Raw genomic sequence first — 14,135 nt, 5'->3', positions numbered from 1 at the left:
GCTAGTTCACCCATAATAACCTATGTCTGAGGGGAAAATACCATTCAGCTTGAAGTGCTGGACTGGCTCTTAAGATTAGGGGTGACTTTTACCTGACTTTGGTAAGGCCAGGTCAAAACACACAGTGGTTTTTAAGCACCTAATAGGATTTCAAAATGCCTTATTGTTCTGTGTCTAAACCTACCCTTAACCTCTGTGTTTGTCAAATTATGATATTTTCATGCATTTCTTTGTCCACTATTCCTTAGGAATAAGTGTTAAGGGTGATTTTGTAGCTTTCCAGAAATAAGAACCCCGTTACTGAAATACAAATATTATACAAAAATTGCTTCTTAGTGTGCAAAACCGCTGTTTTCTTTCTTTATCAGCTGAAGAAGATCCATGTATGTTGGCAGTGGGGCCTGAAGGTCTCTGGAAGCAGCGATTGGATAGCTATGGGCCAGGAGAACTCCTCTATCCTCATATAGGAAACATTTCAGGTGAATACTAAACAAATTGCATGCTGCTGCTACAGACTTATTGGAATTTATTAGGTTTCCATAAATTTCAGCAGCAGAATTGAAAGACAAGTGTTCCTATTGCAGCAGTCTAGACTTGAATATAGTGCAGTGCAGTGCAGTGCAACAGCTTCACTCAGCCAAGCTTTTGTCCTCATTCTCTTCTATTTTATGAGTCAAATGAATCCCTAGTGAAACCCTACTGACATCACCCCAGTTACAGCAGAGCTAAAATCAACTCTCCGACCTAAATAGTTATGTCTCCAGCATCCCAGTATATGCTTGTCATACATTTATAGTCATCAGGGCTATATATGTATTATTTATATACATTGTATTCCTATAGAGAAACATCTATCTTCATGTTAGCTGAGCCTAACTGTGGATTTGTATTGATTTTTAAAAAGCTGAAGTGTCTGGCTACATTTTATTCTTTAAAAAACATGAGGGTTTTATTTGCATGTTTGTGAAATGCTTAATATCTTCCTTTTTTTTTTTTCTTCAAGACCTCGATTGGTATAATAACACTCTTTATTGGATTAATTCCATGGGGGAAGTTCAGACCTGGTCATTTAACACAAGAAAGGGTACCACTGAGAATACTTACATACCTGATGTCAGAGATGCAAGGATGCTGGCATTGGATTGGTTGGGTCAATGCTTGTATTGGGCTGGCAAAGCAAATACGGTAGGTATAGCTGCACTTCTTAAGAGAAAAAACATCCATTATGTCAACAATAAAAGACTGTAAGGCAGAATTTAGAAAGATAACCCCTACTTCTTGCAATCTGAGATGCATTTGGACCTCTGTTATGATAGTGTAGAACATGGGGGTCTTTCTTTCTTTATGTGATTTTCCAGAGTTACACAAAAGTTTGGGGTAAAATGTTCACTAACATTCACTAATCCAGGATAGTGAATTTACCAGGTGCAAAAGAGGCAAATCAAACATGCTATCAAAGGTTTTGGTGGATTCAACATTTTAAAAATGAGAGAAGATAGTGAAAATGGAGTCCACCAAATTGGTCTTGTCTAAGAAGTAGATGGACTTTATTTTAATCAAATTTGACACTATTTGTTTACACTGAGATTTTCAAGATTGACCTCTGTACTGTGATATTTTGCAGATCACTGCAGTTAAAAAATAATTACAAGTGCACTTTGTACACTCATATCAGGAACACTGACATGTGAATTATTTAAAAGGTATCTGACTTCAAAATTGTAGTGCTAATTTATGCAGTGCTGTCAAATTATGCTTTCATTTCTTGTAAGTGCAAAGTCAGAAGCTGTTTTAAAAACTGGAGCTAGAAGGCCAGATTTCACACTGCCTTGCACCCTCATTTACACTTGTGAATAGTGAATATGAAGCGGGTGAGAAACTCTGTCAGACAGAAGGCTGCCAAAACTGGGAAAATGAAAGGGAAAAGCTATTTCAGCTTTTTTTCTTTTGTTACTTTCTGGCAAAAATGAACTAATAATTTTTGAGCTATTCTTCATCCTTATACTTTGAATGTAAAAGGTTTAGGCTTTGAAAGTCTAAGGATTGCATAGGCTGTGGAAAAGTCGCCACTGTATACTCAATTGAGCATGGCTGATGATTTAGGTGTGATGTTAAAAGCAATTCTTTTGTCCCTAGATATACAGAAAATCGCTGCGGGGGGGCCATATGGATGTTGTGGCTCGTGTCATGCTCCCAGTGAAGGATCTAGTAGTGGATTCAGTAAATGGCTATTTGTACTGGGCCACAATGTATTCAGTGGAGAGCACAAGATTGAATGGAGAGGAGTATCTGATGTTACAAGAGCAGCTACAGTTTTCTGATAAACAGGTGACTGGTTTTTTTTTGTTTATTTGTTCCGGGTTTTTTTGGGTCATGGGGGTGTGGGTTGGTGTGTGTTTTAGTATTTAGATCTCTTGAATATAGTCGGTGTTCATGGCTGCCAAAATTGACATTTTACTACCAGAAGAATAACATGCCTTACTTACAATAGTTTTGTATCATTCTGAGAATAGGGTAAGAATTAAGTGATGTAGTAGCTGTACTAAAACTGTGGCTCACAATTCTGAAATCAGATGTTTGCAATAAAATGTGACATTAGAGATGTCTTTGTGGTTGTAATGCTGGTCCTTCCCAGGTGAAAGGTACTTGCTTTTCCCCAAATGATTTAAGTCTAACGGTCACTTCGATCTTTCACATCAAAATAAGTAGGCAGAGCTCCATAGCATCCTGCCTATTTTGTGATGTTGCCCAGCTTGCAGGTCCTGACAGGGCCAGTTTTGGGGCTAGACACTTGCCAGGGACATCAGATTTGTGCTTCAGGCCACAGAGGTGCTGCTGTAGAGACAGGCTTTGCCTGTGGTGATGAGAGAGGGGGAATGGCAGCTGGTGCCATACTTGCACTCAGCGCAGCTGGTCCCTGCTGAGGCCTGGCACAGCTCGCTGCTGCTTCTGCCACAGTGCTGATGAGGGTGCCACTGACAGTCTCCATTCTGCCTCATCCTGTCCCTCCTGTGGTGCCAGGAACAGCAAGTCTCATACTTTGAGAATTGTCAAGGGTCTCCTCTCCCAGCTCACCTCTTCCCTTCTCCATTTTCTCTTTATCCTTTGCCAAGTCAGATGCAGGCCTGGCCCCAGCTTGGTGCCTCTTTCTTTGCTCCAGGCTCATGGGGAACTCCAGAAGGCTGTGAAGAGCAGAGCAGCTCCTCAGGGAGAAGGAAAGGGGGCTTCTTATAAGAGTGAGTAAAGACATTGTACAGTATAGGAGGAAAAAGGGGATGAGGGATTATCATTTTAGCTGTATTAGGGTGGAATACTCCTCCTACATGCAGGAGTAGGCTGGTAGAGGGCAAATAGAGATACCATTTCCACCTATGGATCATCAAAGACCCTGCAGTTTGTGAGAGTTCATTAACTCCTCTTCCCTACCTGAAGACATTTTGATGTGCTCTGAAGCCTGTACAGACAACCTCTGTATCTCTGCTGATCTCTCCATGCCTTTTCTTTTTCTTTCACCCTCTCTGAAGTCCTATCAAGTCTCTTAAAACTTTGGATCACTGCTGGCTCCTCATAGATTATTGTTGTCTTCTCCAAAACCATCCTGCCTCTGCCTCCACATGGTATTTGTTCTCATTTTTGCTAGGCAGGATTCAGTGTTGCCTATGCAATGAAGGATCTCTGAGACTGAATATTTACCTCATGAAAGATTTACCAAGATCTTAGCAGCTGCATATCCCTCCCTCCCTCCTTCCCTCCCTCCTGTTTTTTCTTCTTCCCTCCCTCCCATGTACCTGGAAGAAAAGTGATGGATGACCCAATTGCCTGGCAAGTGAATCCCTTACTCTCTTAAAAGGGACTCAAGAACTTCAGGAATCAGTGTAATTGGGACTGTAGACCCAGTGGTAGCTTTGAACCTTTTCCAGGTTGTGTCCTGAGCAGGTCAGACTGAGGGACTGTTCCATCTACTGTACTGCTTTTACTCTATGGAGTCTCTCTTGAGGGAGAGCTGAATGCTCCTCAGCATAAACCACAGCCTGTGTGGGCTTGTACATTCTGTCCCGAGTGCTGGAGTGAGACATAGTTTGACTGCCACAGAACTGGTCAGCATAGATATATTATTTGCTGCAACAGCTTTCTTTAAAACACAGCTCATGATAAAGAAGCCTTTGTTTTTATTCCATCTATTATACAATTTGTGTTCCCATCTTACCTGATGCCAGATTCTCTGTTAAAGACCCATTACAATTTTAGAGATCTATCTTTCTTGGTTAGCTTTGTATCGTTCCCCAGAGCATTTCAATTTTCTTTCCCAAAGGAAAAGAAGATACTGTTTCTCCAATTATAAAAAAAAGCCAGGCCTGGTTTAGCATGTGAAAGGGAATTAACATTCAGAAAGACCAGCTAATCTCACAGGTCTGTTACATTCCTGAGGGCTTGGGAAGAAGGAAAGCTCTTTCTGGTGTGGTACCTACTCTACTTGTAAACCTTAATACAGAAGAAATGGAGAACTTTTGTACATGACAGAAATGTCTGTGCTGCAAAAGGTCAAATATCTTCCAGTATTAGCCTCCCACCTCTCTTTTGAAGGTGGCTGGTGTGGACTGTCTTCATGGGAAAATATATGCTGTACAAGCCCAATGGCACACTTAGACTTATCACATATATTCTGAATGATCTGTTTCAAAGGATCCAAAACTTGCAGTTTATTCTAAGAGGTGAACACTACCTTCCTTATCCTTCTCTTTTGATTCACTACCTGCTTCTCTTAATCGCCTTATGCTAACCTCAGATTTCTTGTTCCTCTTTTCAAGAACCTTGGCAGCAATGAGACTTCTTGTCTGCTCCTGTCATTTTTTTTCTGCACCTTTCTCTATGTCAGTGATATCAGCCTTCAACCATCCACTTATTCACACCTCCTACAAGCAAGCATCTCCTCTGCTGATTCTCTGCTGCCCTAATCTATGCACTGACTTCCTGAACTCAACCTCCTGCTGTGATGCATACAGGAAAAAAGCCAACTAAAAATACTGAGATTGAGAAGTTACCAGTTATAGCTTACAGGTGTTTATTAAAATAAACCCCAAAATAAACCAATCAGAAAAAAAAGGGCAGCACAGCATTCTGTAATGGCAGAATTATTGAGCTGGTCATATTGTCTCAATATAAAGATGCAAATATATGTTTGCACAAGTACTAACGTATCTGCCTTGCACAATGGAGTTCTTTATCCTGGAAAGAGCACTTCTTACCTCAGTATTAAAATGCAGATGTAATCGTTAATTGTTGTTATTCAACAGTTAAAGCATGTTTTCCACATAACTGCTTCTTACTGGTGTTACTTTTAGCTTGAGTGCTAGGAATAGGAATTGAAGAGACTACTGTGAAAAAGACAGCTTTCCTAAACCAATACAAAGGCAGAGCTTTGAAAGTCTAATTTCTTTGGCAGGAAGGAGATCCCTTTATTACAATTATTTTATTTTTCAATCAGCTCTTTAGCTTACCTAGTGTGTATTGGCATAGCCTGATTGATTTTAGCAGAGCTATTCTGGTTTATACCAACTTAGAACCTGGCGTAGAACTTTCAAAGCGCTTAGTAAGCCATTTAGGCTGTACAATGGCTGGAACAAAAGTTATTTGTAAGAGAACAGCAAAGTGCACTATATGGAAGGGGCCCAGGACCCTCTAGGTGTCGTCTCTTAATGTATCTAGTAAAAGGGTGTTTCAAATAGCTAAATTTATACTCAACATCTTATGATGTTGAGTTACATTGCATCATCACAACTACATGATGTGTCCAGAAACTAGTACCTCTCATGAACTGGAAAAAGTTTTTCTGTTTTTGAAGCACAAGAGAAGGGGAGATGGTAAATTACTACCTAACTCCTGAAGATGAATAGTACAATTATTTATTTGCCTTTTATTAATGGTGATACCAGGGATTAGGAGAAAGAAAATGGACACACCTATGGGAAAATATAATAGTTGTAGAAAAAAAATGGGGCAAGGACAAAAAGCCCAAATGTTTAAAGAAAGAAGGATAAATTCCAGAAGATGTCATTTGTTGTTGAGCATAGGAGGGAGAATAGGTAAACAGGATAAAATATAACATGGTTAACTAAATATACACTCAGACACGTACATGCTGTGAGATATTTTTAACAGGACAACCTACGGGAGCAATCATTCAAACCTTAATTTTCTGACATACAGTGTCAACAGAAATATGTCAAGAATGTGATTACATAAGGAGCAACAGACAACTAAGTGATATAGCATTTGCTTTCCTGTCATCATCTTCTGCAGTTTATTAATGAAGAGTTAGGGGAAAAAAAAAGGCTGTTCCACTTACATCCATAATGGAAATTTAAGCTTATAAAAGAATAGCTACAGCTAGTGTTTGGATGAGAAGTTTGAGAGCTGCTGGAAAACATGTTCAGAGAGGCCCATAACAACCTGTAAGCTGTGCTAATGATATAACATAGACTAAACTTGATAACATTTAGCAGACTAACTTGTGGAAGCAAATTCTTTTTTATTTGTAGAACAGATTATTAGATGTCTGATTTCTATTACTGTTGCATATGGTATTGAATCTGTTGTTTACTGCAAAAGCAAGAAAGTTCTATTTTGTATATTAGATCCTATGAAAAATTAACAAAACAATCTTTCACTTTGCTTAAATGAGGGTAAAACATTGAAGTAATGAACAGGAAGATTGTTTAATTTCCTGCACACCCCCTCTTTTTAAAATAATGAATTATTTACTAAAATGTAAATATTTAAATTTCCCACTTAATGAAATAAACAAATAAAAATTTTGCACCTATTTTTCATAAGTAATGCAACACATTATATATTCTATGTATAGACTCAAAACCAGAAAACAAAGACAAAAGATCTGAAATACTTCTTTTAAAAGGTGATTCTGATGTTCAGATTGGATATCAACCACCTGTTTCAGACAAAGATTGTTAAAATACTGGAGGTATTCTAGAGATTTTGATAGGTAGTTCCATTAATCACTTTATCCACTATTGCCATCCTATCTGAAGTACTCAGATACTCTGAGGATGAACACTGTGACAGGTGTTAATAAAATCCTATCTAGAAAATAACCAGCTGCTATAAATAGGTGTCCACCAAGCACCTGATTATTTTCTAGAGCTGTCTCTTTTTGTGTTAGAATAAACATTCATGGTAGTAATGTTATTTTTGCCAATAAATACCCATGCATGAAGTTGTCTAGACAACAGTTATGCCTAAGGGCTTTTATCTCAGAAGTGAAGATGTGTTCAAATTGCCATTTGGACTGGTTTTTTCCTAGGTGGTTGGTTTAACTTTGGATCTCACCCAAGGTTTTCTTTACTGGCTTGTGCAAGATAGTCTATGTCTAAACCTATACAGAGCTTCTCTCTGCAAAGAACAGTAAGTAAATGTATAGCAGAGTTAAGAAAGTCTGTATTTTCTAGCTTTTGTGATACTCTTTGAGAAAAAAAGAAATTATCCAATGCTGGACACACTATTTACTAATTTAACAATGAACAAAAAGAAGAGCTAATGATCACAACTGGCTGATTGCAAACTACATGTTGAGATGGTAACAGTCCTACAGTGAGAGAAACACAATGTGGAAGCTCAGCTTAACTGAGATAATGCTCATTAATGTTTAGACTTAGTTTTAGGAAATAGTCACCATTTATTGTCTATTTTATCTTAGCATTTACAACATCTGACAGTTTCCAAGTGCCTAGAGCTCTTTAACTTGTTCATCTTGCATGAAGCTCAGGACTCAAACTGACACTACTTTCTCATCTGAGCAATCAGTACTCAGCAGGCTTTCCTCTTGATCATCCTGAACATGAAATGGCTGCATTATTCCTAAATGGTGAAGTTTAAAAAGACAAAACATAACAAAACCATGTTTATGGGTTAGCTTGAATGCTTACTAAGACCTTGAGAAAAGTGGTAATTTGTTCTCTAAGTGCCAAGTGTGTGATGAGTGGTAGTTTGTGAAACTAATCTTTTGCTCCTTTCCATGTGGAGAATGCCTCTATTTTTTTTTCAAGCATCAGAATAAACTTCTTAAACTTACCTGAACAGCATCTGTATTTACATGTGCTTATAATGTTGCAGGATGGCTTTGTGTGGAATCAGCTGAATTTTCTGACTCGTTTTAGACTTGCTATGATTAACAGAAAATACTTAAAAGAATCAAAATACCTTGATTAGTTTTAGCTGGAATATGCAGCCCCATTGTGAACCAATTGGCCACCATAAATCATTATGCCTGACATGCCAGAATACAGAGATCAGAAGTAATCCATCCTAATGGACCTGCTGGTGTGTCAAAGCTTTTCCAAATTTGTTTTGGATAACATGCATCTAAGCTTAAAGACATTTCTGAGATGGCAAAATGATGCCTCTAATGAAATATATAATCTCTTACACAGAAGATAAATTGGAACCTAAAAAGACCTTTTTAGTTTTGACATACAATATACAAGGCAGATTAAATCATCAGTGATCCCAGTGGAGGAAAATTTTAATAGAATTTAATAAAAGAAGGAAACTAGCAGGGTCAAATTCATCTGGGTTTCTGATATAATGAAGTGGAATGAATCTTATTCTGAGAAGTAGACTCTGTTTCAGTGAAATTGCTGAGAGAAGATGAGCTGATTGTTCAAAATATTCACTTTTCTGCATCAGAATATTAAACCATTTTATAATTGTTTTCCAATGAAATCAAGGGAATGAAAAGGGCTTTTTTTGTTTGTTTGTTTAGATTTTCTTGCAGGTGTTTCTGCAGTGTTTCATATTCTGAAAAGTGTTCTGATTTAAAGAGCTTAAAGAAAACTTTGTTTTCCTGTCTCCTACATGAGTATTAAGAATCTGAATTATGAGAAACATAAATGTGTCAAACATTGCATAAATCTGTTCTCTCTACATGTGTGCTTTCAGTTTGCTAATTTCATACGCGTTTTCACAGTTGTGGCAATGCCATAGTCACAGAATTTGCAGCATGGAGTACTTCAGAAATATCTCAGGGTGCACTGGAATACTACAGTGGTCGTCTGTTCTGGATTAATAGGCTTCAGTTCATTACAACCCAGGAAGTAAATCAGAGCCTTAGCGTTCCCTTCTCACAACCAGCACAGTTTACAGCCTTTACCCTTGTTCATGCATCACTTAAACCTTTGCCAGGTACATTATTTTCTTTATCTAAACTCCTCAGTAACTCCTCACTGCCAGCCTCAAATTCTTCATTCTTGAAATTTTTTAGTTATTTGACAAAGGATAAGGACAAGTGCAACTTCTTAATAAATATATCAGGATATTCCTAGTTATTGTGCAATTATAAAAGCTGGTGGTATGGGTATGGATAAAAAGAATACGTGATGGTGTTATTCATTGTTTCTATTTAAGACAGTTTATAGGATTTTCCATACTACTTTAATGTTTTACGTCAGGTTTGAAAAGTCTACCTATTCTTTACACTCTTTAGGTTATTATTATTTCTTCTGTTTATGGACAGGAAATTTGTCTTTTACACCAAAAGTGATTCCAGATGCAGTGCCAGAGTCTTCCTTCAAGATTAAAGGAAATTCTTCAAGTTTTCACATCACTTGGAGTCCCTCCACAGAGGTGGAATGGGGAGCTGTCTTTTACTGCGTGGGATCAAAAGCTCTACAGGTGAGGATATTCATGCAATCCTTCCCTACTATCTGCATATATTACTGCATCTACTTGCCGATATATCTCTTTTTAAACAGAAATTCAGTTTGTTTCTTCTCCAGCATTTACAAATTGGTCAAGAACAAAACTAAATTGTAAATGGAATGCAAGTTGTCCAGGTTCTCCATCACTGCAGTCATCACAGGAGGAACACGGGCTTAGCAGTAGCTCTGGGCTAGCAGCTGGGGTGTGAAGAGTCAAGCAAGGAGTTCACAGTGCTCAAAGACGTGTGAGAAAGCCTTTCACAGTAACTCAGAGAGAGAAGTGTCCTCTGAGCTGACAGTGGACAGCCTTTGCCTGAATGTGAAATCTAGCCCTCACCCACACTTAATTTTAGTGCATTTGGCAAGTTTTTCTTTAAATTCAGGGGGCATATTGCTAACACATTGCTACACATCACTACAATACCACAGGAGCTGGTGAAACAATGATCACACAGGAAGAGAAGCTCTGTTTTGATTTAGTTGACCAGCTTACTGAGGGAATTTTGGAAAACTTAAGGCCTTTCTGAGTGGGAAAAAAGTCTTGCTTTACTTTGTTCTGTTTTATTTCATTCACAGTCTCTGAAGAGTGAGCAGTGCCTCCATCCCCATAACCTGACAGTGCCATCCTACCAAGTAGATTGGCTGGAACCATTTGCACTCTTTGATTTTACTGTCACTCCATACACATACTGGGGCAAGGCACCAATGACATCTGTATCTCTTCGAGCCCCTGAAGGAGGTACTAAAATTTTAAATCCCATTCCTCACTTGTAATGGGTGCTGGGGCAAGGTCTATGTCAGCAAGTGAAACCCCGGAGAAGGATAAGCAGCTTTTAGACCTAACCAGCTGTAGGCAGAGTTGCAAGGACATGTTTCTGAGCATCTTTGGCAATTATCTATTGCACACACAAAAGCACACAATTGCAGTAATAGAATTCAGAACAGAAAATGCATGACAACATATCTGCCATGTGCTTATGACCACGAGCAAGAAGAGGAACTGGGATCCATCACAATGAATATCAAAGGCTGCATGCAATATCTTAACTACTTATTAGATTTTTAGTAAATATCATGCGCTTTTTACTTTTGATTCAGTTTTTATTTTTTCTCTTATGCATGTCAAAGTTAAGTTAGCTAAAATATAGTGTTGAGGGACTGGAGCATTGAGAAAGCTTATGAGATACAATAGATTTTGAAGTGGATAGAAGAGGAGATAGAGTACACTCTGTATTGTGAAAATTCTTGCTGCCCCATAGTTACCTACAGGACTTGGGTAAATAGATATATCCCATCTCAGTGCAGGAGTGCATTTTTTTTTCTGTTTATACAACTCTTTTTTTTGCTAGGCAAGTTAAATTCAGATACCAACACACCAATGAAAAACAGAAAGGAATTGCCATGAAGTTTTATATAATCTTCTGTAGTTTACACCTCACAAATTGCTATTTGTCTCTGTCAGCATTCAGGCTGTAAAGCTCTGGCCCAAAACTAAAAGAGTTAACTATGAGGTAGAGTTTGTCTTTTAATAGAAGTATTGCTTCTGTGGTTTTTATCTTTTTTTTTTTTTGTTTGATACAGTTCCTTCAGCACCTAGAAACCCTAGAATATATGTATTACGACATAACCTACATGAAAATGATGAGAAAGTCCTTGTGGAGTTCAGGTGGGACAGACCTGAAAGGGACAATGGAGTATTAACGCAGTTCAGGATTTACTATCAATTATTGAATCAGAGTGGCACTGCTGACACTTTTACAGAGTGGAATGCAAGCAATGTTAAAACCACCCTGATGCATTTTTCTCTCAAGAATGTGCTTCCCAGCCTCACAGTAAGGTTTCAGGTATGAAAAATTAAGCTTATGTCATGCTAGATGGTAGTGCAGTCTGATGTGTTTGCCTAGGAGATGGTACTGGGCTTAGGGCAAGAGCTTGTGGTTTCTGCGAGGACTCACACAGCTTCCACAAAAAAAGATTAAAACTTGTCAAGAAGTCATAGTCTCATTGTGATAAAAGCTTTGGAACACACAGAATGTGTGCTTGAAAGACAAGTTAAAAGCATGAGACCATGTAATAGACCAGGTATTGATGGGGAGAACACCTTGTTGGTTGAACCATCAACCAACAGTAGGAATTGCTCCAGGCTGGGGAAAGAGGCAGGACTGTCTGGAGTCCTTTGAGCTCTAATTGTTAGACGAAGCATGGATTGTCACTCTCTAGCCCACTGCTTAAAATTGTCTTCATAGCCACGGTCCAAACCTGAATGTTGCCTTTGAACTGAGCAGTACTTATGTCAAACAGAAGCACACACGTATATTCCTTGGTGAGCAGACAGTGGATCTACTGGTTTTGTCATTAACTATGACTTTACAGACTTTCAAGTGCAATCATTTATGCTCTTACTTAACATAAGGAACAATCTCCTGTCCCACAGGTGCAAGCCTTCACCTCTGTAGGTCCAGGACCTTTGTCTGAAATGGCAGAGAGGAATACATCAGGTATGGATGATTTAGTTGCCCTCTCATAGTTTGTGTGCAATAGGTGGTGAAATCGATAGTAGAAGAATCTGGCAATTTGATAAATATTCTCCAACACTTCATGTGACATTTGTTCCACCTTACAGCAGACACCACAGAGAAGACAGTTACAGCTTCTGACATGAAATGATGAACACATCACTTATCGTTAGACTAAATTTCAGGAATTTCAAGCCTTTCCTCAAAACTATGCTAAATTAACTTACCTAGTCAACTCCAGGAAATATGGCACAGTGGCTTTTGATCTGTAATCTGCATACTGCTAGAGATCATAAAATATTTCTAATTAGGCTGTGAATAGTAACCAGGAGAGTTAGAGATCTACTAGAGATCATAGGTTATTTCTAGTTGGGCTGTTAAAATTAATTAAATGAGCAAATCTGTTTTATCATGCTTAAATTTGTTAGGTAAACATCCACAATGCCCTTGAAAATATCTGAGGAGTTGATTGTGATGACAAGAAGGCGTCTCATTATTTTATTTATTTACTGAGAGCAGGTCCATCATTTATTTATATCTTGTACTTTCCTTATGAATTACTGTGATTATCGAGAATATTTTTAATAAATTCTGCTGTGTCCTTTTCCTTCCAGATCTTTTCCCTGTCCCAACTCTTATAACTATTACTGCCAACAATTTGTTTCTTGCTGACATAGACAGTAATCATACCATGTGGGAACTTTCAACAAAGACAAATGTAAAGGACGTCTGTTTTACTGCTAATGATGACAAAGCATACTATATAATACAAGATTCTCTTTTTATTCTGAATATGCAGAATGCTTCAAAGTTTCAGGTATTCCTATGTTCTTCCCTTACTTGAGAGAATCTAGGAAAGTATGTGTCATTATTTTGTGGCCAACTGTGTTTTTGAAAAAGTAAAATGGGTGGAGTATACCATTGATGAAATTATCCTATTAATCACAAATAGCTTTACTGACATCTGCTTTGTTGATATTTAATCTGATATTTAATTTAAAATTCACGCTATTAAATACAAGAATTTTATTTTTTGTAACAAATTTATGTAATTTCATTTCATTCTGATTTCAAGAATACATGAGCAATATGGAAGCAATAATTGATATTTTTTAAACAATAGTTTGCATAAATATATAATATTATATATTTTATATTGTATAAATATATAATAATTGTATAAAAATATTGCAATCTTCAATCCATGGTGTCTATATTTTGACTTCTACTTCCCAAGTAGACATTTCTTTCAGAAACAAATCTAATTTCACAACGTTCTAGCATAAGGTTGGAAATTTCTGGTCTTAAGCAGTTTTAGTAATGCTTTTATTTTTTCCTTAAGTTTTTCAAAGATGCATATCTTCAAAATGTCACAGCCATAACAGTTGACTGGATTGCAAGACATCTCTTTCTTGCCTCGAAAACACCGTGGAATGAAACTCAAATATTTGTTATTAATCTTGAGCTCAAGAAAAAATCTCTAAAAGCCTTGAACGTGCAGTTGGGCAAAAGTAATTCAACTGCATCATCTCTGTTGTCATATCCTTTCTTAAGGTAAGGCATATATTACTAATAACTTTTTAAAACATACTTTAAACATTATTTTCATTAAATCTTCAACTGTTAAGGACCAAAAAGGACTTTTTATAGTACATGAGTTTTTGGCATTATGTAAGTCTCAGAAATTTTTGGGTGTAGTTCTACTTTTATACAGCTAGTTGAGCTTGGTCATATCTAATTTCAAAAGATGTCTGTGTTTGAGTAAAGATTTCAAATCGTACTTAAATACTGACAGGTTTTTCCATCTAAGTAATGTAAATGAAAGTCAGCATCAGACAACAATTTTTTACAGTAACCACTTTATTCAGAATAATCAGTTATTGTGACCTTCCACACAAAAATAATC

The 14,135-nt window shown here is 37.4% G+C and overlaps 1 protein-coding gene across 2 annotated transcripts in view; it reads left to right on the top strand.

Annotated features, from left to right (window-relative positions):
- The window catches only part of ROS1 (ROS proto-oncogene 1, receptor tyrosine kinase), a 73,143-nt gene that overhangs the window by 18,556 nt on the left and 40,452 nt on the right, over positions 1-14,135 (top strand). Inside the window, exons 15-25 of one of the 2 annotated variants that reach the window (XM_017829170.1) lie at positions 369-479; positions 1,004-1,185; positions 2,137-2,328; positions 7,322-7,422; positions 8,984-9,198; positions 9,530-9,687; positions 10,290-10,452; positions 11,295-11,557; positions 12,148-12,211; positions 12,844-13,046; positions 13,572-13,783. In XM_017829170.1, the coding sequence (XP_017684659.1) occupies positions 369-479; positions 1,004-1,185; positions 2,137-2,328; positions 7,322-7,422; positions 8,984-9,198; positions 9,530-9,687; positions 10,290-10,452; positions 11,295-11,557; positions 12,148-12,211; positions 12,844-13,046; positions 13,572-13,783 (1,864 nt within the window). The remainder of the gene's footprint in view (positions 1-368; positions 480-1,003; positions 1,186-2,136; positions 2,329-7,321; positions 7,423-8,983; positions 9,199-9,529; positions 9,688-10,289; positions 10,453-11,294; positions 11,558-12,147; positions 12,212-12,843; positions 13,047-13,571; positions 13,784-14,135) is intronic. The other variant, XM_017829179.1, reaches the window with a different exon arrangement.

This window comes from Lepidothrix coronata, unplaced genomic scaffold (genome assembly GCF_001604755.1).
Source record: "Lepidothrix coronata isolate B3197 unplaced genomic scaffold, Lepidothrix_coronata-1.0 Scaffold5, whole genome shotgun sequence".
In the NCBI taxonomy this organism is placed as follows: Eukaryota; Metazoa; Chordata; class Aves; order Passeriformes; family Pipridae; genus Lepidothrix; species Lepidothrix coronata.
The sequence above is the reverse complement of the archived record's forward strand: the minus strand, read 5'-3'. Positions and strand labels throughout refer to the sequence as shown.